This window comes from Hibiscus syriacus, unplaced genomic scaffold (assembly GCF_006381635.1).
Source record: "Hibiscus syriacus cultivar Baekdansim isolate YM2019G1 unplaced genomic scaffold, ASM638163v2 tig00113725_pilon, whole genome shotgun sequence".
Classification (NCBI taxonomy): Eukaryota; Viridiplantae; Streptophyta; class Magnoliopsida; order Malvales; family Malvaceae; genus Hibiscus; species Hibiscus syriacus.
The window spans coordinates 2,960,062-2,987,725 of NW_024063471.1; the positions used below are offsets into that span (position 1 = coordinate 2,960,062).

Consider the following 27,664-nt stretch of genomic DNA (forward strand, 5'->3'; position numbering starts at 1 on the left):
TGTGGTGCGGTCTCGTCTCTGCTAACTGTAATATTGAGCTTCTTGTTTCCAGAACGAGTCTAATAATTTATCGCATCCAAGAATTTAGCCAAATGAGAGCTCCATCCCTTAATAATATCTCTTAAATCAGCCAATGATATGTAATTTATCATGCTGTCATATACTATTGCCTTAAGGGATGGGAGCTGAAGCTCGACGAGAAGCCAATGTTTACTTTCCAAAACAGGGATAAACACCTACAATCATAAGTAAAAATTCATTCATTTGCGCACTTATTTATGAATACCTTTAAACTCAATCTAAAATAAATACTAACCTTATCGACCTCCCACCACACAGGATAAAGTTTAGCTTGTCCATTGCCCAACGCAAATGATTCATCTCGTTGATTCTTCAAGTGAACTGGCGTTAAAGACGTCGGCATAATTGTATATCATGTATTTTTTTTTATTTTTCTTAAGTTTCCTAATTATTAGAAGACGTGACACCCACGCATCGCTATATTGTTTTACAAAAAAAGACATATTAGTGACTTACATAAATTTTAAAAAAATAATCAAATTGAAATATAAGAAAATATAAGACTTACCCCTCCATCGAAATAGCCATTGTCTTCGACCCCTAATAATACGCCCCACCAAGACCGATCAAGCACAAATAGATATCATCCTTGAGCTTGCATATGTCAGTGAAACACCCCTGGCTCCGCTCATGTAGATAAAAATCAACTGCGGTCTTAGCCCAAGGGTGTATCCAAATTGTGTCCGTAGTTGTCTCCTCTCCACTTCAGATATCAGAATGGTACTGGCCGGTGACTCATACGAGAGCCAACTCTCATCCATCATGTCCGGCACGTCAAGGGTTTCTCAAGAATCTTACATATGACCCATGTGAATCGGGCTCTGATTGGTGGGAGGACCTCTTCAACGATGACAGTGGCCTCTTGAACGGTGGGAGGGGACTCTCGAGGAATGATAGGGGCCTCTCAACGATAGGAGTGGACTCTTGAGGGATGACAGGCGAGTCGGGCTTCTTCTTGCGGTGTCTTCGCACTATTGGGGTGTACGAAGACTTAATAGCACGTGCACGCCGTCTGATGCGTGAACTCCATCGTGTAAGAAAAATACGACGTAAAGCATCCACCTTATCGGGCCGCTAAATAATTAAATACAAAAATTAGTAAATAAACAGACATGATATTTAAACAGTGAAAACAAAGACAAATATTAACTTCATAGTGTTAAAGAATAAACGTTTAGCAGTATTGCAGCAACCGAATAAATTTACTAAGCAATCTAAGTGAAATGGTTAATCTAAGTGAAATTACGAGTAAATTTATCATCAAGTTAAATATGGAAAATCTTAAACTTACCTCATTGCGTAGAGTATGAACCTCATTCTGCAACGATACTACCATCTCACGTAGAGCGGCAACCTCACCACGTAAAGTAGACACCTCCACACGCCATGCACCATCGTTATCGCGTAGAGTACCGATCTCCTCACGCAAGGCATTGACCTCATCACGTAACTCCCTTGACTCATCCCATGGAGTTGGAGGTGGAGAACAGAGAGATAAAAGTCGTGGCATCTTTGCCGGTCGCCTATCATGAGGTGATGGTGGAGAAGAGGCTCGATGATGTGACGGGATAGGTGATGGCTCTCGTTGTAGAGGTATATAGTCGGGTCGATAAGGTGATGGCTCTGGTGAGGTGATGGCTCTCTAGTGGATGAAGTGGACTGCTCATCATTCGTGCTATCAAAAAACGCTGACTAGCTTGCCACCAATCAGTGGCAAGCTCAGCCTCCGTGGGTCAGTCTCTGTAATGGAGTGTTGGCCTCCTAAAAATATAAAAACTCAAACAAGTTAAACGTCTACTATTAATAACTTGTTTATATAGATAGTATTTGTGTTACTTACATTATTTATTGTCGCATATGGTATTAAGTCTTCCCAATCCAACAGACGTTTCCTCTTCCAAAAATAGCCCTAGGAATATCATTTGAAGTTTTTAATGCATATGTCCGCATGCTGGGGAAAGCCTCGATATCCAAATCTACAATAATATAATAACAAACATTAGTAATTGTTAAATAATTAATTCTAATTTTGAAAGCATTATATAGAAATTCTTACCTTAAAGTCCCAAACAAAGCCTAACAAAGTGTATTTCGACCCATCGCCACGTAAACTTTTGCGGTCATCAAAGGCAGACGACAACTTAGTCCAGGTAGCTTTCCATATATACGAACCCCACGAAAACGATTCCATGCATTTAGGTCCTCTACCAATAATATTAGCTCCTGATGAATAGGTTGTCTGGCCTCTCTGCCTAAAAAGCCGACATACAAAAGTATTAGAAGGCATACTCGGACAACATCGACGTTATTTATCCGAGTAAAACCATCTTTCTTATTAAACAATTTCTTCAGGTCTTCGACGTGTTAGTTCGGCTTCTCTATTGACTCATCAGAAAAACCCGGATAACCATGATGGGCGGGTGATATGACGAGTGTACCGGCCTACATCATCGTGTCCGAATCGTAGACTAGTGATTAAGCAGAACTCCTTCCGCCCAAAACAAGTATACGCCGGTGGAAAATGAAACCATATCTCTTCCTCACCACGTTGTATACTGTCGGGTAGATCGCTAATCATGGTCTGAAACCACAAATGGGTCAAATTAGCATCTCCACCCGGATGCTGTACTCTCAGCCATGGCCCGAAGCAGGTTTTCTCAAACAATTTTCTTGTGCAGGTGAAAGCTTCGAAGCATTGTAGTGGCTAGGCTAACTTTATTCCTTAATGTCAATGAAGCCGAAAAAATTTCTACAAAACAATAAACTACCAAGTTTGATATACCAAAACTACACTGTGAATTATACCAAAACATAACATAAAGAGTAGTATTTTATTCTTGAAACTAAATTTGCAACACTGTTTTGTCTTTTGGTTGAAATGAAAATCGCAACGCGGAATGACTATCGCAACGAGAGAATCGCAACGCGAAATGAAAATCGCAACGAGAGAATCGCAACGCGAAATAAAAATCGCAATGCGATTTTGGGTTTCGCGTTGCGATTCTCTCATTGCGATCTTCATTTCTCTCGTTGCGATAGTCATTTCGTGTTGCGATTTTCATTTTCATGTTGCGATTTTAAGTTAGAAACTGTTCTTCTTCTGCAAATTGAAACTTTAATGGATTGCATACTTCAACCAAAAGATAAACAAAGACAATACTAACTTCACAGGGGTTAAGACTAAACAATTTAGCAGTATTGGCAGCAATCGAATGAATTTAATAAGAAATCTAAGTGAAATGGTCAATCTATATTGAAATTACCAGTAAACTTATCATCATTTCAATATGAAAAACCTAAAATAATGCAAAAATTTCAAAATAAAAATAATTTAAAAAACTAACCCTCGAAGGTTGATTTTCCATTTCTGAATGATTGTGAGGGATTTCTGACCGTGAATGGTTGTGAGGGATTTTGCCGGAGATGGGGACGGAAATCTTCGGAGATGGGGACGGATTTCGCCGTAGAGAGTGAGAGATGGAGATGGGACTGAGTTGTGATTTTTTTTAGGTTTTAGGTTATGAGTTGCGATTACGGGATATACTGTAGACGGTTCAGTGTTCCGATAATTAATATTCGTGTTTGGAATTTGAAAATAAAATACGCGTAGCGATTATAATGGCGCTTTAAAAATCGCGTTGCGATTTACGGATACGCGTTGCGATTTTACGTATTGTCGTTGCGATTTACGTATTCTCGTTGTGATTTACAGATACGCGTTACGATTTACGTATTCTCGTTGCGATTTACGGATACGCGTTGCGATTTTACGTATTGTCGTTGCGATTTACGGATACACGTTGCGATTTTACGGATACTCGTTGCGATACTCAGAATCGCGTTGCGATTTATATATTCGCGTTGCGATTTTCATATTCGCGTTGCGATTATGGAAAATTGCAATGCGAATTTGTACTATCGCATTGCGATTCTTCATAATCGCGTTGCGATTTTGGGAACTGATTTGCGATTCTGGAGATCGCGTTGCGATTTTTATTTCGCATTGCGATTTTGTTGGTCATTTTGGCAAATCCAAAAAAAGTTGGTTAAAATCGTACTGGTCACTGAGGCGATTTTCTCTTTTCAAAATTGGTAACGCATGGCTTCCAATGTATCTCACCTTTGCACCTGTAGCATTATATGTTGTAAAAATTTTGCTCATGTATCATTATATGTTGGTAGTTGATGGTAGAAAATGAATTATAAATTTAGTGATTTTAATGCAAGTTTTAAAAGTCTAATGACTAAAATCTAAACATCTTAAAAAATTAGGAACTACAAATGTAGTTGACCCTTATTTAAACATTTAAATATTTTAAATTTTATTAAATACTCTATTGATAAGGTGAATTAAATTTGACTCGACTAGATAAATCAATTTGGCTTTCGAGTCGAAATTTAGAAATTTTGAGTTACTTGATAATAAAAAATTTGATTAAGTATTTTGACAGTTTTACGATTTAATCTTTTATTTTATTATTTCTTCAATTCATCCTTCATTTTAAGTCTATTTTTTACTAAATTTGAATAACATACTCCTAAAACAAAATAAAATATATATGTATTTTCAATTTTACTTTTTGATAATAAGTTTCTATTTTTTAATTTACTCCCTTAATTTTTTTTATAATTTTCTTGTTTATTTTATTCATCCTTTATTTTAGTTTGTCTTTATTAATTTTGAATCACATGCTCGTATAACACTGTAGAATACTTATGTAACTTCATTTTTTTAATAAAAATGTATTCTTTCTTTTTATTTAGTGCCTTAATTTTACATTTTAGTCATTTATTTATTTTATTCAATTGTTTGGAAATTCTTTATTTCCATCAATTTTTTAACTCTTTTATACTTTCATCAATGTTTTACCCTCAAAATGTTTTCTTTAAAATATAATATTGTAAATATATTTTATAATTTTATATTGTATTTGATATATTAAATATATTTTATAATGTGGAAAGATATATATATATATATAATTGTAGAAAGTCAAAAAAGTAGAATCAACTCTTATCATAAATATTATAAATAATTATAATAAAATTAGTATATAAACTTAAATATCTTAACTCGAATTTATTAAAATCAACTTAAAATTTTTTAAATTAAATTTAAATTATAAAATATAACTCGTTAATTTGAAAAACTAAGAAGGCATTTGGTTGGATGGAATCCCTTGGAATTGGGGGAATTGGAATTCAATTCCACTACTTTCCCATGTTTGATTCAAGTTTTCTAAGGAAATTTGAATCTCTCATGGCTTCAACTTTCTATCAAATGAGAGAAAGTGAATTTCATCCAAGAATGGATGAAATTCAATTCTCTTGTTGGAGAGAATTGAAATTTGACCATACTACCCTCATCAATCTTTTGGTAACTTATTTATATATTTAATAAAAATAATTTTTTATTATTTCGGGTTGGGTTGGGTTTATAATTCATATATTCGGGTCGGGTCGGGTGAAACTTTATTTTGGTCGGGTCGGGTCGGTTTTTTTAAGTGTGATATTCGGGTCGGGACGAGTTCGGGTTTAGGGTGAAAAATACCCAACCCGAAAATATATATAATTTTACTTTATACAGGAATAATTACAATAATACCCCCTCTCTCTATATATATTTTTTCAATTAAGTCACTGTTTTTATTGAATAAAAATAATTTTTTATTATTTCGGGTCGGGTCGGGTCGGATTTCTAATTCATATATTCGGGTTGGGTCGGGTGAAACTTTATTTTGTTCGGGTCGGGTCGGATTTTTTAAATGTGATATTCGGGTCGAGTCGGGTCAATTTTTTTAAGTGTGATATTCGGGTCGGGTTCGGATTTAGGGTGAAAAAAACTGGATCGACCCGAAAAAAATATAATTTTATCTTATATATTTAGGAATAATTACAATAATACCCCTCTATATATAATTTTTTTCAATTAAGTCAATGTTTTTATTGAATAAAAATATTTTTTTATTATTTTGTGTCGGGTCGGGTTTCTAATTCATATATTGAATAAAAATAATTTTTTGTATATTTTTTGGTAACTATTAACATACTTCGATTGGAATGTATCGAAATATTACTCTATCTTTTGGTAACGTATTAACATATTTTGATTGCGATGATTTTAACTTATGATGTTTATTAACATTATTTTTATAATTTATTGAAATGAATAATCAATTAATAAAATAAAATTTTAATATTTTTTAATTTTTTATAATATATTACTACATGTAAATTGTAAAACAAATTAAAATAAAATAAAAAAAATAAGAAAGATAATTTTATCATTTTATATTACTGAAATCAAATTCATTTGGCATGTCTGCGAACCAAACAGAATATGAAATTGAATTCCAATTCTATTTCCTGTCAACCAAACAAAATATGAAATTAGATTCCAATTTTTGATGAATTCTAATTCCCTTATAAACATTCTAACAAACTAAACACCATCTAAGAATTCTTTTAGTTTACTCGACTGAATGTAATACTTATCCCTATCTACTAATCGGTTAAAACATAGGCGGCAGTAGGCCAAGCATCTTTTAAATAACAAAACGGCGTCGTTCAAAGTCTTCTGTATCACTTCAGCGGCAAACATTTTTGTTCCAAGTAGAAAAGGGTTTTGAGTTTCAAGTTTTTTTCTTTTCTGTCTTAACAGCAAAGATGCCATCAATGGCGGAATCCCAAGTACCCAACGGCAACCTCCCTTTTAATAACAACAGAAATAACAACAAACCCAGTTTCTTTGCCAGGTCCATTTTTCAATATTTAATTTTTTATCCTTCCAAAATTGCATTCTGAATATCATAATTACTTTTAAATCTCCAGGAGACAAGAGATTTTGGAGCTCCGGAAGTCACTTCCTATTGCTTCGGTTTTGTTGGATTGCTAATCCTTCTATAAATTAGTATCACGTTTATGTTTTTTTTTTTAATTTATTTAAACAAAGATTGTTCCTTCTTATTGTAGTTGAGAAAAGACTTGTTGAAGAGGTTCAAAAACATGATGTTTTGATCATTTCTGGTGAAACTGGAAGTGGGAAAACAACCCGTGAGTAATATTATTTTGGGTTTTTTTTCAATTGATAATGTTTTGATATTTGTAGGCTGTTATATTTATATGTAGAGATTCCTCAGTTTTTATTCGATTCTGGGTTCTGCCGAGATGGGAAAACTATTGGGGTCACGCAGCCGAGGCGGGTTGCTGCGCGGTTACCGTTGCGAAAAGGGTTGCTGAAGAATGTGGTGTTCAGATGGACAGAAAGTTGGGTATTCGATTAGGTTTGAGGATGTCACTTCGAGCTCAACAAGGATCAAGTACATGACTGATGGATTACTTCTTAGGTAATAGCCTTTATTTCGTTTAAAAGAGACATTTAAGTTGCTAATGGCATCTTGGTTTTACATGGTTATAAACTTATAGAATCAGTTGATGAAATGTTAATCATTTGGTGAATTAATGGTTCTTCAAAGTGTAATTTTGGATTGTTTAGTTATGTGGGAGCTGATGTTTAGTAGTTTTTTATTTGTTTTTATGGTCTTTTCAGGGAGGCAGTAATATTGGATCCGTATCTCTCTAGGTATTCAGTGGTTGTTGTTGATGAAGCTCATGAGAGAACTGTCCACACTGATGTATTATTGGGTTTGCTTAAAAAGGTACAAAATGTGAGGTGAAAATATATAAAAGACCACTCTAGTACTGGTCATAAGAGGGCAAGCAATGGTACAATCTTGGAGAAAGAAAACGCCAATCCCAGCATCAGTGTTTTAAAGCATTGCCAGGGGAGAAAATTGTCGCCTTTGAAATTAATTATCATGTCTGCTAGCTTGGATGCACATGTTTTCTCTGAATACTTTGGCGGTGCAACAGCTGTTCGTGTTCCAGGACGACAGTTTCCGGTGGATGTATTCTATACTGTTGATCCCCCAGACTGATTATTTGGATTCAGCTATTGTCACCATATTCCAGGTTTGACAGCAGTGTTCTTTAGATATGTCTCCATTGTTATTGCATCTTTACATTGGTTCTGGGGTCCAAGATGTAATGTGAATGATGGTTGGTTTTTGTTATTCTTTTATGATTATCAATTTTAATCTGCCATCAACATTTATGCATTTATCCTGTTCTTGGTCTGTCGATTGTATTTTTTGATTCGATTAATTATTTTGTTTGTCAGACTCTTTTAATAAGTTGTGGGAAATCTATTTCCTCACATTTTATTGAAAAATGCACATCCTGGGCTGGAAGCGTTGGATTATTTTTATAAAATACAAACCGTATGGATCCTGATATGTACCTATCTTCACTTTCTTAGATTCATTCAGAGGAGGCCCCTGGTGACATTCTTGTATTTTTAACTGGGCAAGAGGAGATTGAGTCTGTTGAAAAACAAATCCACGAGAATTTACAACGATTACCTGAAGAGAAGCGGAATATGAAAACAGTTACTATATTCTCATCTCTTCCTTCAGAACAGCAAATGCGAGTTTTTGCACCTGCTCCTGCAGGTTTCCGTAAGTTATTTCCATGATTTTGTTTAATAATGTGTATAAACTGGTGATCTTCACAAATATTAATTACTGATGGGAATACAGTGTTCAATGTTGCCAGAATGAGAATCTCTGCAATTTAATGTGCTTACATTACTAAATTCATTTTTATCAGAATATTCTTATTATTGAAATGAGAATAGGGTAGCAATTGCATCAATTTCTCCAAACGCAATCTATGTTGAATACAAGTATGGATTTTACTGCTTGTATATTAACAAAATACAATATGACACAATTTTATCTTAATCGTGTCAATGCATTATTCTGTTTAGGTCATACTAGCAACTAATATTGCCGAGACATCAGTGACGATACCTGGAATTAAATATGTTGTAGATCCTGGAGTTGTAAAAGCACGTTCCTGTGATCCTGTCAAAGGGATGGAATCGTTGATTATTGTTCCAACATCAAAAGCACAAGCTATACAGAGAAGGTAGGGGAGAATGATAAACAAATTTTCTTTTATATTTTCATTTAACTTTTTGTTGATCTCATATTGAGTGGTTTTCAAGAAGGGTTAAGGGAGTGCTTGTTGCTAGTATTTTGTCTTAAACTGTGAATTTATTCTTCTTTTTGTGACCTCATTTCAATTTTTTCATGTGACCTCATTTCAATTTTTTCATGTTCCACTTATTTTGTATGGCCCTTTTCTCTTATGATTATAAGTGAAGGTACTTGGCATATGAGACAGTTAACATTATGTTTTCTAAAAATAATGACATTCTTTCTGTAGTGGACATGCAGGGCGTGAAGATCCTGGGAAGTGTTTCTGTCTCTACCCAGAGAGAGTATGAAAAGCTTGAGGATTCAACCAAGCTTGAGATTAAGCGGTGCAACCTCTCAAATGTCATTTTGCAGCACAAGGCCCTGGGTGTTGATGATATATTTGGGTTTGACTTCATAGAGAAACCCTCAAGGTGAATTTCTTTAGAGGTTAATTTCAGCTAATGTGTAGATTGCTTTTTCTCTTTATTATCATCTTATTTTTCCTTTTATTAAATGGTGTACGATGGTGAATGTCTCTTTTTCACATTGAACAAGAGCGGCTATTAAAAAATCATTGGAGGAGCTGATCTGGCTAGGTGCTTTAACCGATGAACTCAAATTGTCAGATCCTCTGTTGGTCATCAAATGGCTCAGCTACCATTAGATCCTGTTTATTCTAAAGCTCTCATCCTAGCTAGTTAGTTCAAGTGCCTAGACGAAATGCTAATTGCTGTTGCAATGCTTTCTGTAGAATCTATCTTTTACAAGCCATGTGAAAAGTTGGATGAGGTATGATGATGTACTACAAACTTTTATCATTTTCATGCATGTGGGCTTATGTTTTGCGTTAGTTCTATGTTCTTTTCTTCCAACTAATGATGAACATACATTAAATGCCTTTTTTTATTGGACAGGCAAGAATGGCAAAGAAATGCTTTGCAAGTTCTGAGGGAGACCATCTTACTTTGATTAATGTCTATCGAACACCTATTGAGTTATCGGAGAAGAGAAAGTCCGAGGCTGGCAAAGAAAAGCCTGAAAAAGTTCTTAGAAAGTGGTGCAAGTAAAACGTCATCAATAGCCGCTCTTTGCAACATGCCCATTACATCCACAGGTTGGATGCACACACGCATATTTAATTTGTTTAACTTTCTCTTTTTTCACGCACAGTAACACTATTCCATTAAAAACTCTCTTTCTTCAGACAGTAACACTCTTCGTTAAGCAACCTCTGTGGTAATGAATTGATAATTAGAATTTTGTTATTATGCCGTTTTTCTTGGCAATGTCTGAAAATGTCTAAGTATGCATCACTAAGTCTGTTAGGTGCTTCATTGCATTCAAATCCACCGACATGTTGAGCAGATGGGCCTTTGCATTTCATCTTGTGGAGACGACACACTTCAGTTCCGCAGATGCCTTGCTGCTGCTTTTTTCCTAAATGCGGATTTGAAGCAGCCTGATGGAACATACAGGTAAAAGCACACGAATCTAATTTTTTATAGCATTCGTCGTTGTTTCTTCTACTTGTTCTCCCCTTGCTTTAATTCTCTTTCAATCGTATTAGATCAGCATTTATTGTTTATCTAGTCATTCAATAGGTCCGTATGATAATTCCCTCACATTTACGTAACCAAATGGCAGGGCTTTGGCTAGTGGTGAGATGGTGGAGATCCACCCTTCTTCTGTGTTATTCCGAACAAAATCTGACTGCATCATGTTCAACGAGTTTGTCAAAACTACAAACAAGTACATCCGCAATATAACAATAATCAATGGATTTTGGTTGATGGAGTTAGCTCCCCACTATTATGCGAAGCAGTAGTAGTTATTTTATGAGCACTAACAGGTAATTTACTTTATTGCTTCATTTTTCAATCATGTTGTTGAAGCTCTAAATCAATTTCATTACACTTTTGTATTGGAACTGGTAAACTTGTGCTGTCTATTTTTCCAGATAAGGAGCAGAGGAAAAAAAAAGAACATGCTTACCAATGTCTGTAATAGAATGGTTCAATCTTATTTGTACCACCGTAATATCATGCCTAGGTTATGCAAATTCTTCATTTTTCTTGAAATACTCTGTCCAATTCCTAATCTTCTGTGCATATCAAGACATGTATGATAATACGATCATGCAAGGATCTTCCAAATTCATGAAAATCTTGGAGAAAAGTTGGATATACCGTGTTGAATACGTATGGCAATCCGTCACTCATACTCGAGTCCCAGTAACATAAATATATGTAATCTCTATATGTGTGTCTGCTTTTGATGTTTTAAAGATTTTGAATGGATATATTTTCTATTTAGCTTAAATGGTGGAACAATCCTTCTTTCCGTGTTTAATATCCAAGTATGGGATTCCTTACATGTTTGAAACATGCCATGTACCTAGTCCCTTGATCCTTTGACATCTAGTAATTCCCTGATCTGTTTGATTTTTGTTTCTGTAATGCAACAGCAAAATATATAGCTTGCGGCTGCGCATTCTTAAGTATATATCTATTGTTTTGAGAGACATGGCAGTGATGAAATCATTTCGACGATGGAATTCGGAAAACATGGCTTAGTATTTCTGGATATCTTCTCACAGTTCCAAGGACTTCAAATATGGAAGTTGATGGAGACCATTTGAACATTAAAGGGAAGAGCTTTCTCGGATCTATACAGTCGGGACGCGTTAATCTTTTTATGTTTCGTTAATCCGAGTTACGTGTTGCAACGGCTTATGTGTAGTGTAGGAACCAAATGTGTTAGATTTTCAATATGCAGATCAATGAACATGAAGGCGGTGGTAAGGCTTTCTTCAGGTCCCAACAAGGCTTGGTTTTAGCAAGTTTTGTATGTTTGATTGTAGTGATGTGTATATGTGGTTTAGGCAGTTTCTTCCATTTTTTTTTCTTCAAGAATAGCCTGTAAAGGCTTGGAATTTTGTTTGAAACCTTAGAAATAAAAGAATAACTTACAACAAGTTACATGGGGACAAAATTGGACAAAGGCATACATGAACTGTGTCGGTCGACTCGACCCGTTCTTGAGTTTTTAAGAGGTTGCAAGAACAATTTCGGGAATAAAAGTTATGGTCGAAATTAATCATTATAATAAAATCAATTATCATAATGTATGATTGAATCGATAATTTAAATATATTTAAATTTTAGATAAAATTGTTAAAATTTATAAATAATTTTCTATGAACTTAAAGAGAGTAGCATATATATAAATATATTTAAAGTTACAGATATTATTTTAAACATAATTATATTCAATGCAGTATAATTGTTTTTACCATTGAAAACGAGTTATATCATGTGTGCATAGAGCTACTTGTTTCAAGTTATTGGACACAAAGGTAAAAATGATAAATAGATAATTATTCCTATTTAATATTTGCAGGATAAGTTTAGAATTTATGTCACACAGTTAGATTTTCCTATACATTTATTTATATATTCATCTTCCCCACCAACTCAAATAAAATTGGTCAGTAAAAGGCACACCAAACTTTCTTTCTTTATTTAATTATGTTTTTTACCATTAAAATAAAACAGGTCAATAAAAGTCACACCAAATCATATACTCTATGAATTATTTAACCTTTTTATTTTTAATAAATTTAAATAAATTATTATTATTTATTTGTACTCGAATAAAGTTTTATTTTTATTAAATTATCGATACATGTTACCTGCTTTTTTTGGGTGCAATTTAAATGTGAGCTTTTTTTAATGATATTAAAAATTAGAACCTTTCATATAAATGGAAGGTCAAAAGAAGGAAAACTATTGTTTTTATATCATGCATAAATTACTTATACCTTCAAAAATGTTTAAACTAGAAAATAATATACCCTTAAATATATTTAAATTTATTCCTTTTAAATATTAAAAAATAATAACATCATTAACTAAATTAATATGTTATTCCATAAGAAAAAAGAAATAGAGTTTACCAGAGGTGGTTAATCTATGTTAAAATAAACTTTTTAGTTATCAAACTTTTAAATATTATAAAATAATTATTAAATTGATCAAATTATTATAAAATAATTTATAATATTATAAATAGTAATATTTTCTAATTTTCTAATACTAATATGTTTATAATCTTTATTGATCATAATCACATCTATAGTTTTTAAATAAAATAATTTTCTCTTTCACCATTTAGATCACTTAGTAAATTTTTCGTTCTAATGATATTAGATATATATAAAATTAAAAAGTTTTAGGCGATATAATATATACTAACTACTCAATGCCCATATTGTCTCGGTAGTTTCTGCACTTGAAACACAACTTTCATGCAAGATACAGAAACCAAAGTTCCTGCTTGAAGATTACCAGAAGAAAGAACTTATGGGAAATGCATTTGATTGCATCGCTCCTACGAATCAAAAGGAAACTTCAAGGTCCCGTGGCCGTCCCTCCCCCACCGCAACCCCCTTCAGTACACGTCCTTTCTTCAGCGGGCCGAGCTTGTTTTCTTCATCTTCTTCAAGGAACAAAAATACTAAGAATAACAAGGGATTATCATTGAGCTCCGACGGCGGCCATGACTCATCTTCTTCTATTATCCAAGAACAAGCTGTTGCGGCTGCTTTTCTGTTTCGACATCATCAGAGAAACGGTTCGCTTCCTAACTTCATCCGATCAACTTCCGCCGTTCATCCATCGCCGGGAAATTCCAAGAAGCAAGGTTGTTTGCCCAAGAGTTTGAGCGCTAGGCGACGTTCATTATCCGATCTTACGATTACGCCTCAACTTGTTAACAGCCATGATCAGGTTTCACTCATCAAACATTAACGCTTGCATTCGCTAATGTATACAAGGGTAGCCTACTTTGAGCACTTTAATTTCATTGTTGGCAATCAAATAAACTTTGGGCACTAGTTTATATACAAGGGTAGGCCTACTTTGAGCACTCTAATTTCATTGTTTCATTGTTGGCAATGAAATAAACTTTGGGCACTAGTTTCCTCTTCCGCATCATTGAGCTTATCGTCTGATTAAGTTACGAAGAAGTTTTTAATGAGACTCACTTTTCCTTTAAAAAGAAAAAAAAAACACTTGCTATTGTCTATATGATATATATATATATATATATATATATAAAATATCTTTGGAACTTAACTTTAGCAAAGCTAGTTGATGAAAAGTCTTGTTTCCAGGAACAGAAGATTGGTAGTGTTGAAAGCAAGCATTTTGTGCTTGTTCATGGAGGTGGTTTTGGAGCATGGTGTTGGTACAAAACAATGACACTTTTGGAAGAAGCTGGATTTAAAGTTGATGTTGTCGATTTGATTGGCTCTGGGGTTAGTTCTTTCGATACCAACAACAGTATTACCTCCTTGGCTCACTATGTTAAGCCACTCACTCACATCTTTGATAAGCTAGAAGATGGGAACAAGGTAAACTTCCTCTTTCAGAACTAACATATGCAGCAGATAGTATATTATTGTTATGTCATGTCTGCATATACGTCGGAACAGTGTCATCTAATTTATGGTTCGCTTTGATTCTCGGAATAGGTATGTAATCGCATTTTATTAGTTTCATCATTTGCGGTTCGTTAGGGTACTGATTGTGTTTGAAACGAATTTTGGAATCATAATTCTTTGGATGAGATAATTTGGTGACGACTGATTCTCTATATATATTAGAAAATGAACTTTTCTCCTTCCATTGCTTAATTAAAAGGAGAGTTGCGCAAAACTACAACTTAAATTTATCTTGTTCCCGATGCTAGTACATAGATTGTGGTGGTAGAATCTAGATGCTTCTTTCTCTTCCCTCATTATTGACTTTGTTTGCTTATGTTGTATTGGATTTTCGGTACGTCACTCTGGTCTTTACGTGGGTGATGGACGAATTAGGTCACACTTGTTACAGAGACGGCTATCAGATAGAGTAAAATCGTAACTGATAATTTGAGAAAATAAAAATAAAGATAAAAGAGACACAAAATTTACGTAGAAAACCCCTAAATAATATAGGGTAAAAACTACAGGCAACGGTAGAAGAATTTCACTATGAGAAAATAGGAATTACAACTTCTCTCTATCTACCAAGGAGAAAACAATGATAATTCTCTCTTGATAAAAAGAAGAAAACAACTCTCAAGAAACTCTCTAAATTCTCTCTAGTATTGGAAGAAAGTTAGAATGCTTTGGGATGGGTTTGAAGCTAAATGAGCTAGGGTATTTATAGTAGAAGCTTTAAGGACTAATCTTGAAAATACCATAAATTACAATGACTAAATGTGAGATTTTGCCATGTCACTTTTCAACCATTATTAGTGTCACCTATGAACCATTATTGTTGCCAACTTACAATGCATTATGAACTATTATTTTGCATTATACAACTATTATTAGTTGCATGACAACTAATAATCTCCCACTTGAAGATTTGATTGGAACAATCATATCTTCACACCATTCTTTCTACCTTGTATCATCATGTTGCTTACGTCTCTGACAGGCCACAAGAGGATCGACATCAGGTAAATTTATCAGCATTGATCGCTTTTGTCATGAAATCTGCTATGTTGTCTTTTGTATGGATCTTCAGCATATCTACCGTCCCTTCTTCCACCTTTTCACGAATGAAATGATATTGAACTCGTATGTGCTTTATCCTTGAATGAAATGTTGGATTCCTTGCTAGATGCAAGGCGTTTTGACTGTCACAAAACAGAGAGACATACTCTTGATTGTGCCCAAGCTCCTCCAATAGCAGCTTCAACCAAATTGTTTCTTTACTGGCTTATGTAGCTGCTACATATTCTGCTTCTATTGTGGATGTAGCCACAACTGAATGCAATTTTGAAACCCAGCTTACAGCTCCACCAGCAACTTTAAACACATATCCTGTAGTAGATTTGCTTTTATCCAAATCCCCTACATAGTCAAAATCAACATACCCATTAATAAGTAAATTTGATCCTCTGTAACATAATACAATATTTGAGGTCCCTTTGATGTATCTCAGGATCCTCTTTACTTGTATTCTAATGCTCTTTGCTTGGATTCGCCATGTACCGACTAACCACTCCCACTGCTTGTGCAATGTCTGGTCTTGTGTATATCATAGCGAACATTAAACTTCCCACTGCCGATGCATACGGTACTCGAGACATCTCCATCCTCTCTTCTTTACTGCTAGGACTCATACTGGAGGATAATATGAAGTTAATAGAAAGAGAGGTAGAAATTGGCTTACAATCTTGCATGTTGAATCGTGACAAGATCTTCTTTAAATAATTCTTTTGTGAAAGCCAAATCTTCCTATTACTTCTGTTTCGGTGAATTTGCATCCCTAGAATCTTGTTTGTTGATCCCAAGTCCTTCATTTCAAATTCCCTAGCCAGTTGTGCCTTTAAGTCTTCAATATGATCTTTGTTGGGTCCTGTAACCAACATGTCATCCACATACAACAGCAAAATAACAAAATCGTTATCACCAGACCTCTTGAAATAAGCACAAGGGTCTGCATTAAGTATGTTGTATCCAAGGCACATAATGAAGGAATCAAATCTCTTATACCAACACATCGACGCCTGCTTTAGACCGTACAGAGATTTGTTCAACCTACAAACCAAGTTCTTCATTTCTTTTTCTTCAAAACCTTCAGGCTGGAGCATGTAAATCTCTTCTTCAAGATTTCCATGAAGAAAAGCTGTTTTAACATCTAGCTGCTCTAGATGTAAGTTCAATGTAGAACACATTGCCAAAACTACTCGAACTGTTGTTAGTCGAACCACAGGAGAAAAGATTTCATTAAAATCAATACCTTCTTTTTGAGCATATCCTTTGACCACCAGTCTTGCACGATACCTCTTAACTTGATCGTCAACATTTCGCTTGATTTTGAAGACCTATTTGTTACCAATTGGCTTCCTTCCTTGTGGTAGTGGCACAAGGTCCCATATATTATTTTTATGAAGGGCTTCAATTTCCTCTTGCATCGCCATCATCCATAGTGAAGCATCTGAGCTGTTTATTGCCTCCTGGTATGTTGATGGCTCACCGTCCTCTGTTAAAAGGTAGTATGCAATATTATCTTCTATAACATAATCTGAGTGCCAATTGGGACGTCTTCTCACACGATCTGATTGACGAGTTGTTGGAACTTCATAACTCTCTGGTTCTTGTTCATCATGTGCTGGTTCTGCTTCAGAAGAATCTCCTTGTTCAAACTCCTTTTCCACATATATCTGTGTAGTCTCTGACTTTTCAGCGCTATCATCGTCTTCTTTTCTTTGTAGCTTATCTTCTACAAAGATAACATCCCTGCTAATGATCACTTTGCGGGCAGTGGGATCCCACAAGCGATACCCCCTTACTCCATCAGCATACCCCAAGAATTTGCATTTCCTGGATTTTGGATCCAACTTTGAAATTTCTTGGGCGTTGTACATCACGTACACAATACTTCTAAATACATGGAGGTTTGAATAATAAGTTGGTTTACCAGTCCACATATCCATTGGTGTCTTCAGCTCTATTGCAGTTGATGGAGCTCGATTCACCAAATAACAGGCGGTATTGACAGCTTCTTCCCAGAATGATTTTTTTAGGCATGCATCCCTCAACATTGCTCTTGTTCTTTCTAACAAGGTTCTGTTCATCCGCCTTACCATTTCATTTTATTGAGGAGTGTTTGCCACTGTGAACTGTCTTTTGATGCCTTCTTTCCTACAAAAGTCATCAAATTCTTCACTTGTGTATTCTTCTCCATTATCTGTTCTGAAACACTTGATCTTATTTCTAGAATCAAGTTCCACCCGTGCCTTGAAGTTTTTGAAAGTTGAAAACACGTCTGACTTCTTCTTAATAGGGTACACCCAACATCTCCTGTAGTAGTCATCAATAAATGAGACAAAGTATTTTGCTCCGCCTATGGATGTAACTGGTGCTTGCAATACATCAGAGTGAACCAATTCTAGAACACTTTTGGCTCTAGAATTTGACGTGTTGAATTTCAACTGGTGCTGCTTACTTGTTATGCAATGCTCACACAAAGGAAGTGATACCTTTGTTAAGTCTGGAAGTAGCTTTTTCTCCACAAGGACTTTAATTCCTTGTTCTGACATGTGTCCAAGTTTCTGATGCCATAGCATTGTAAAATCTGAACTACATGAGGCAACAGAGGCTTCTGCTTCTAGCAAAGTTCTCCCTTCAGTATGTACAAGTTTGCAGCTATCTTTTCGCCTTTCAGCACCACAAGCGCTCCACGGAACACCTTCATGATTCATTTCCATGTTTCAATCTTACTTGAATTATTATCCAACAATCCATAGGATAATAAATTTTTCTTCAGGACTTTCACGTGTCGCACATCTCGAACAACTTTAATTGTTGCATCATACATCTTCAATTTGATGGTTTCCACGCCAATGATCTCTAAGGCATGATCATTGCAACTATACACATATCCTCCTGAGACAGGTTCATAATGATGGAACCATTCTCTTCTTGAGGTCATGTGATATGTTGCTCCCGAATCAATGAGCCATATGTTTGCATATCTCTTTCTACCTTCCACGGTGGTTGACGCTTCATAGCATAGAGCATCTCCATCATATGAAGTGTTTGCAGTATTGCCTTGTGGATTGGAGTTTTTATTTAGACACTACAGCAAAATCGGCTTTTTGCGGCGTTTTTTTTTACATATAACGGCATTTTTAAGCGCCGCTAAAAACACATGCGGCGTTATGACAAACGTCGCAAAAAGCGCCGCTGAAAATAGTGTCGCTAAAGTTCGCGGCGTTTGTTAACGAAAAACGCCGCAATAGGTGACGATATATAGCGGCGTTTGTTGAAAAAACGCCGCAATAGGTGTTGCTATTTAGCGGCGTTTGTCTTAAAAACGCCGCAATAGGTGTTGTCGTTTAGCGGTGTTTTTCCCCCAAACGCCGCAGTAGGTATCGTTGTTTAGCGGCGTTTTTCCCAAAAATGCCGCAATAGGTGTTGTTGTTTAGCGGTGTTTTTCAAACAAGCGCCGCAATAAGCGTTGAGATTTAGCGGCGTTTTTATCGAAAACACCGCTACATGTTATGATATTTAGCGGCGTTTGTGGTAAAAAAATGCCGCTAATAACTATGTATATAGTGGCGTTTTCTTCACAAAACGCCGCAAAAGAACCTGACTTCTGGTAACTTTTATTTACAAACACCGCTATGGTTATCTGATTTCGCATATATCATTTTCTATTTTATATTACGTAAATTTAATATTCTATAGCATTATCTAATAACAATAAACTTAAAATTTAATTACGACACAAATTATGTAGAAAAATAAATCAAAATTTATAAAATAAAATTAAAATGTAACATGGTTCAACATTGGTCACTAGAATATCATTGAAAGCTCAACTGACAAAAAAAGAAGGAAAATATGCATGTTCTGTTCTTGGAACTACCGCAAAATAGTCTCTGCCTCAGTCTGAACTTTTGTATACACTGATTGGGCAGCCAGCAGAAATTTAGTGTTCTCCATAGCCATTTTAACTAACCTGCAATTGGAAACAAAAAACACTATTCAACATTGATGAATAGGACACAAATACATCACTAGAGATTGCAGCCAGTTATAACTGAACAATATCAAACAGTCATATATAGTAATAATCATGGTTGGAGCCTTGGAGCAGATGTTGAAGGAACGAACTTATCAAAACCACACAAGTTATCCGGAAAACATAAATCAACATTTTCCAAGCTTAATATAGAGTAGAATATCATTGCCAATGATAGGTCAACAGTGACAAATATGCTAAAATAGTGAAATCATACTTAAATTCCTATACTTAAATAAGAATATTAAAATTTCACGTGCATGCAGTAACTTCTTTGTTCAATTTCTTAATCGCTGTCCCTCTCAATGATATTGTCATATTATTTGATTTTGAAGTTCAACCTAAACGAAGAAATAAAAGCATTACAATTTAATGTTTCTAGGGTCTATCTTACAATTACATAAACCCAAAAGTTCTTCAAACCCCATTCGCACAATCACAGAAATCAAACACAACGGTTACTGAAAAGAATAAGAGAGAGAGGGACTCACATTAAGGGGGCCAATAATAGTCCCAGTCCATGACTGCATGTATATCATCAGTATCATCCATTCCATAGCTAACAGTTCCATCCCCAATTCCCTTTTCGCCCATCTCAAGCTCTTCCAGCAATCTGAAATTCCTGGGCACTGCACAAAACCATACATTTTAGTCCCGATGTCATAATTGTAACAAAGTCATGTATGAAGATTTTATGAAGACCGTCCTTAAAAAATTCAGTTCTAAAAAATATTTAAAACAAAAGTTTCTTCAATAGCAAAAAGTAAAATCCAAGACTAAAAGAAATGGTTGGATGGTATCAAAGAATCCAAAACAGTCAACAAGATACCAGAAATAACTGAAGTAATCCCGATAGAATACAAGCTAAACCGCAAACATTTGTTTCCAAATGTTCAGTTAAGACGGCTAGCACTCTGTAAACAGATGCATATGAATCCCACATCACAAGTACCGTTGATTAATCTCATCAATTCCTTGAGAAGTGGATCAATGGTTTTGATGTATGAAACGACTAAAAGGAAAAAGTTACTTCAAAGCTTGTACAGTCCACGCATCATAGTCAATTGGCTATTAGCAAAGTTTCGAGCATTTTAACTGTTATTTCTTCTTCGTTTTGAATATACTCGATCAGTATCAATATTCTTTACTTGAAACAAGGTACATAGACAAATGTTGTTAGATCTAATTAGTTTAATATATTGCAATGGCTTTACAAAAAGTAAACATTCAAGGATCAAGAAGTAAACATTCAAGGATCAAGAAGGCTTTACAAATCAGGGGAGAGTGGAAGTTTCTCAGTTTCACGTTGCAACATAGAAAAATGATGCTTCTGTATTAAAAGGAATGATCATAGCAAAACCGCATAAAGGCTACAAGCCAACAAGTATTCGTAATATAATCATATAATGGTACTGTGAAAATTAATTAAGAATACATGAGTCAGAAATAAAGAGAACATTTACAAGCATTTATACTGAAAAATACATTTATATGAGAGAAAGTGAACAAAACAAAACCAACAATTAAAGAACAAAAACATGGAAAAAGCATGAACTAACTCCGCATTGCAATGAAGACAATCATATTTAAAATGAAGAAAGCAGTAATTATGGTTTCACCAGTACAGACCAAAATAACATCATAACATAGTAACAAAAAATGAGTGAAACATTCCAGTGAAGCACAAAAGTTATTTGATCAAGATGAAATGACCAAATCAGATAATACATACAAGGATGAATATGTTTAAGCATTTTTTATATCATGAAGTTGTGAATCACCAACGAAAGTTAATATACAGTGAACTCTGCTATGAAACTAGCACATAACAAAAATTTCTTCTTTCTCCTTTGCAACTTGCTTTTTTTAATTAAAATATAGATTAGTACCTGGGAACTTTTACTTCCGATTTAAACTTTTTACAACCAAAAATTACACCGTAAAAGCAAACAACCGAATCCAAAAACCCAATTAAACAAACCGGGGCCAAACTTCACACATATAGCACAAACCACCCCAAAAAACACAAATCGAACTCTCACCAAAGCACCTAAAAAACAGACAACAATGAATCCCGGCCAAAACAAACTCGAAACTAGCTAGATCTAACCATTACCTCTCCTCCCAACAAGAAAATTTGGCATAACAGTAGGAAACGACCCTGGGACAATTGAGTTAAGAACTAACAGGAACTAAAACGGACATGCACGGCACCGCACCCCTAACAGACATTACCAGTTATATCCCGAAAATGCAACAATAAACTAACAAAAGTGTAAAGATCACACAAATTGTGATTACCTGAAGAGGTCCCGCAGCTGCCAGACTGAACGAATTTTGTTAAACTGAATCATGAACCCATCAAGAGCGATGTGTGTTATTCTCAAACAGCAAGCTGTAAATATTTGATCATCCTGTCGTGTTAACTGTGCACTGATTTGTAAACCTTGTCCAGTTGATGCTGGTAACAAAATAGGCAAAGGGGGCTGCAATCATAAAGGTAAAGAAAATACAGTAAGTGCAACAATATAGGCATGCATGTTATCTATAAGATACATAACTAATAACATAAAAAGAAACCTAGACTGTTTTGGTGTAAGAAACTTGTTTTTTAAAATATTTATAACATTTGCAGCAAAATAAGACTTCTATCTGGAAAACGAATGCATTCCAGCATACTTACCCAGCAGATGTAGCATGATGATCGGCGGGGACAATTTGATTGTTATCAAGACCAATCAGATCACCTAATAGATCAGGCACTTGAGGGGCAGGGGCAGGAGCTGGCTGGCTAGCAGCAACATATGGGACGCTACTTGAACTGGTTGGTGGTGATGCACCACCATTGGCAGCATTTGAAAGTGTTTCAGATATTGGTATCACTTCCATCAGGGTAGTCATCATCTTCAGTTCTTGGAGTTGCAGTCTTTGTTCGGGTTACAAAAGCATCAGGAGGTTTGTGATAGACAGAAGATAGCGTAGCTACGTTGGCAAGAAGCTCATCAAGAAAGGATGAATCTAATTGATTTGAATCATCACTGATCACAGGTTTCTCAGCTAACACAACATCCTTAGCAGCCTGACAGAACAAATAGAAAATCAAAAACATCCTCCATGCAATCTAGATGTAGTGTACCTTTAAATAAAGATGCATTCATGTCAGCAAAGACATCTACATTCAAATATCTATCGCGACCCAACTATTGAGACTAGCTACATTCCAAGAGAAGACGACCATACATGGACAGGAAAAACTGTTATATAAAAGACGCATGCTAATAATACCAACATGGTGAAAGGCATTCTAAACCTCAGCTTAATCATATAGTATGCCAATCCTCAGAGCAGTCCTTAGAACGGAGATGAAGGTAATTCGAGAAAAATAGTAATCTAGCCCTTCCCCTCCAAGGTAAGAAAGGAAATAAAGATCAAAATGATTCCTCGGACTTTTTAAACTAAAATCATTGAATAGTGAACTGCAATTGGTTAGAATAAAAACATACCTCAGGATCAGTTGATAGAAGACGCCAATAAATATATGCACGGTCCCGTAAATCATGATTGTCAGTTTCCACTGTAGCATTATTCAATACAACCTATAAAAAGTCCATAATAGAAGTTAGATAGGATATGGTGTCTCCAATATATTTACTTTATTTTCCTTAAACAATCAATCTTTCTGCAGTAGACAAACATAGATGCACAGCCAAAAACACATACAATAATTTTCCAGATACATTACATCAACAATAAGCAGTTAGCATAACTTGTATAACCAGATAGTTATGGCATAGCAGTTATATATCCAGTAGTTATTGCTCTTGGAAAAGTAAGATAAATACTATGCCTGAATTCCCTATGAAAATGATACAATTTGGCATTCCTCTAGATCTGTTTTCTCATATTTCAAAAAAATGATTCTTTTATTTTCTTTCTTCAGGACATATTTGTAGTTTTGTACACATTGTTGGAGCCTCGAGGATAATAAGAAAAAGAATAATAAATCAAGGCACAAAACGGAGTAAAAGAGAGAACAAATTGAACCTGCACTACAAGAGGTAGGAAGATCTTTATGGAGACCCTTGAGCTCCTTCAAGACCCGCTTTACATAAATAACCTAAACCCTAAAACATCACAAAAATAATTTGGAAAAAATAAGGAAAATGAAATCCAAGGTAGAACGCCTTTGAAGATTTTAAAGCAAGCCCAGAAATTTTTAAATTTAAAGAGAAACAAAACAAAGAAGTGAATGAGAAATTAGAGAGGGGAAAAAGAAGTATCCGATAGAAATCCCCCTTTCGTAGCTATTGTTGGGTAAACGGGGAAACCTTTGATGATAAAATATCCAAAACTTGCAGCGTTTGTATTTAAAACGCCACTACTTCACTAACTTATTGCGGCGTTTGTTTAAAAACGCCGCTAATGGACCGATTTCTTGCGGCGTTTTTTTAAAAACGCCGCTAATGTTACTATTTTGTGGCGTTTGTATTTAAAAACGCTGCTAATTCACTGATTTATTGCGGCATTTGTAGAAAAATGCCGCTAAAGTACTACGTCGTCGCGACATTTTTTGCATAAACGCCGATAAAGAACCCTATTGCGGTGTTTATATAAAAACGCTACTAAAGTACTCTTTATTACGACGTTTGTTGGAAAAATGCCACTATGAACAAACCCTATTGCGACGTTTGTATAAAAATTCACTGCTAAAGTACTAATCTATCGCTGCGTTTGTTAGAAAAACGCCACTATAAACAATCCCTATTGCGGCATTTGTATAAAAACGCCGCTAAAGTACTAATCTATAGCGGCGTTTGTTTAAGAAACGCCGCTAAAGTATCATTTTGTGGCGTTTGGATTATAAACACCGCTATATGCTTAAATTTTGTGGCGTTTACTCTCCAAACGCCGCTAAAAACGCTGCTACAGAACAGTTTTGCTGTAGTGAGACTCCAACAATCCTTCTTCAAGTGACCCTTCTTTCCACAGTTGTAACACTTTAAATTCTTCTTGCTTCTTGACTTCGATCTACCATGTTTGTGAGTGCTGCTTTGACCACGTTCTATTGATCTCCCTCTCATCGTTGTCAACGCTTCTGCTTGTTACAGATTTATTTATCTGTCTTCCTTGTTCTTGTGCCGATTTTCTTCTTGTAGAATAGCAGCTGCAACGTCATCGAAGACTAGACTGGTGACATTACTGTTTGTCAAGTTGATGATGAGTTGATCATACGAATCCGGTAGACTTTGAAGTAGAAGTTCAGCACGTTCTTGTTCTCCTATTGTACATCTTAAGGATGTAAGCTGAGAAAATAACGTGTTCAGTGTGTTTAAGTGCTCCGTCACTAAAGTAGATTCTGACATACGGAGAGTGTACAATTTCCTCTTAAGGAAAATTTTATTGTGCAGCGATGTGGCCTCGTACAGTTTGGTGATATGAGCCCATATCTCCTTAGCTATCTTTTTATCCTCGATGCTTGACAATACTTCATCTGCTAATGCTAGATGAAAGTTTGTCATAACATTCCCGTCTATTTCGATCCATTTGTTGTCATCTGTGAAATCCACCGGCCTTTCACTGATAGCTGCTAGACAACCATCTTTCCTCAGGATAACCTTCATCTTCAATTTCCATAATGAGAAATATCTCCCATTGAATTTTTCAATATCAAATTTCGTTGCCATAGCTTCTTTTACGGATAGCTCCCACTATTTCACTATCGTGAATAGTTCTCTGGAACCTTCAAAGAATGGGTAATACCTTCTTACTTTCTTATGTTGGAGGATCCACCTTTTGGTGGCAACCAAAAAGACAATAAGCAGATATTACACACTCTAATCTGGCTAGGATACCAATTGTTACAGAAGAAGGTTATTGGATAGAGCAAAATCGCAACTGATAATTTGAGAAAATAAAAATGAAGATAAAAAAGACACAAAATTTATGTGGAAAACCCCTAAATAATATAAGGTAAAAACCACGGGCAACGGTAGAAGAATTTCACTATGAGAAAATAGGAATTACAACTTCTCTCTATCTACCAAGGAGAACAATGATAATTCTCTCTTGATAAAAAGAAGAAAACAACTCTCAAGAAACTCTCTAAATTCTCTCTAGTATTGGAAGAAAGCTAGAATGCTTTGAGATGGTTTTGAAGCTAAATGAGCTAGGGTATTTATAGTAGAAGCTTTAATCTTGAAAATACCATAAATTACAATGACTAAATGTGAGATTTTGCCATGTCACTTTTCAACCATTATTAGTGCCACCTATGAACCATTATTGTTGTCAACTTACAATGCATTATGAACCATTATTTTGCATTATACAACTATTATTAGTTGCATGACAACTAATAATTTTGCATGACAACTAATAACACTTTGTTAGAAAAATGAAGACTCTGAGTAAGGATGGACTAATAATATACGTTGATTGATCATATAGGTATTTGATTATTTGCAGGTCATTTTGGTGGGACATGATTTTGGAGGTGCTTGTATTTCCTTTGTGATGGAGTTGTATCCATCTAAGATTGCAAAAGCAGTGTTTATTGCGGCAGCAATGTTGACTAACGGCCAGAATGCGCTGGATATATTCTCCCAACAAGTTTAATTTCAAATTCTCATATAATTTAGATATTTTTTATTAATGATCTAATTTCGCATTTCTGAAATTTTATAATTTTGCACTTTTAAATTTCTAATATAACTTATTAACTTCATATATTTGATATAAAATCTTGCGTCAGTCTCCTATCAAACTGCTTTTATATAAACTATTACTTCATTGCATTGCAGATGAATTCAAATGATCTAATGCGAGAGGCTCGTATATTTTTGTATGGAAATGGTAGAAATAACCCCCCGACAGCTGTGGATTTCGATAAAACATTGCTGAGAGACCTGTTATTTAATCATAGTTCTGCTAAGGTATTTTCCTCCAAAATAAAACATATTTTTTTTTACCGTTTTGTGATTGTAATTTCAATTGCTCAAGGATGTTAAAACAGTTTTCGTCGCAGGACGTTGCCTTGGCATCGGTATCAATGAGACCGATCCCATTGGAGCCGGTTCTAGAGAAGCTTACTCTTTCCGACACGAACTACGGCTCGATCCGACGATTCTATATAAAAACTCAAGAAGACCGTGCCATATCCATGTATTTACAGAAAGCAATGATCGAATCCGATCCACCGGAACGTGTATTCCGGCTTAAGGGATCTGATCATGCCCCTTTTTTCTCAAGGCCTCAAGGGCTGCATAAGATACTTGTGGAAATAGCTGAGGTTCCACCAAAGCAAACCTCTGGCAGTACAACAACTGAGCTGAGGCATCTTTTGGAGAATGATACATTGTGAACCTCAACAACTGAGCTTAATAATTTAAAAACTAATTTTGGGTTTTTTCAGATTCCAGAAACTCTATTTTAACTCGTATTCTGTTTTTAGCTATTGTTCAACTTAGGGATGGAAAAGTATTTGAATTCTACCAAGTCTAACCTACAATGATTCAATGAGATCAACTTTCCTTTCTTTCTTTCTTTTTTTTTAAAAAAACCTCAACCCATTTTTAATCTGAGACTAGAAATCCAACAGAGGAAGAGGAAAAGAGATAAACTTTTCTTGAAATTGAATTTCATGGAGTATTTATTTTATTTTATTTATCGTGAGTTTTAGGTCAAGAATAAGTTGAAAAACAATAAAAAAGTACAAATCAACATTCAAGCATAAAAAAAATAGTGTTTGAGCTTTAAAGTTTCATTCTATCTTGTAAAGCACTTGCGAGTCATAATTGTTTACATTTGCTATTTGGGTTGAGCTTAAATGTGTAAACTCTTAATCATCACTTAATCTTGTGATGATTACTCTTTGTTTAGTAAAGTTATATTTCTCCTTTGAGAGAGGTTTGAGCTTAAAATTTGGATAGAAATCTTAAGTACTTCGTTTTAAGATTT

At 35.0% G+C, this 27,664-nt stretch overlaps 1 protein-coding gene and 1 pseudogene across 1 annotated transcript; both read left to right on the forward strand.

Moving 5' to 3' along the window:
- Positions 1–6,621: 6,621 nt before the first annotated feature.
- On the forward strand, positions 6,622–12,025 carry LOC120187573 (annotated as a pseudogene).
- A 1,455-nt stretch (positions 12,026–13,480) lies between these two features.
- On the forward strand, positions 13,481–27,077 carry LOC120187619 (putative methylesterase 11, chloroplastic). The gene is made up of 5 exons (XM_039191301.1): positions 13,481–13,903; positions 14,293–14,535; positions 26,174–26,317; positions 26,509–26,640; positions 26,733–27,077. Exons 1-5 carry the CDS (start codon positions 13,484–13,486, stop codon positions 27,066–27,068), a joined length of 1,275 nt encoding a protein of 424 aa, XP_039047232.1. The 5' UTR covers positions 13,481–13,483; the 3' UTR covers positions 27,069–27,077.
- The last annotated feature ends 587 nt before the right edge of the window (positions 27,078–27,664 follow it).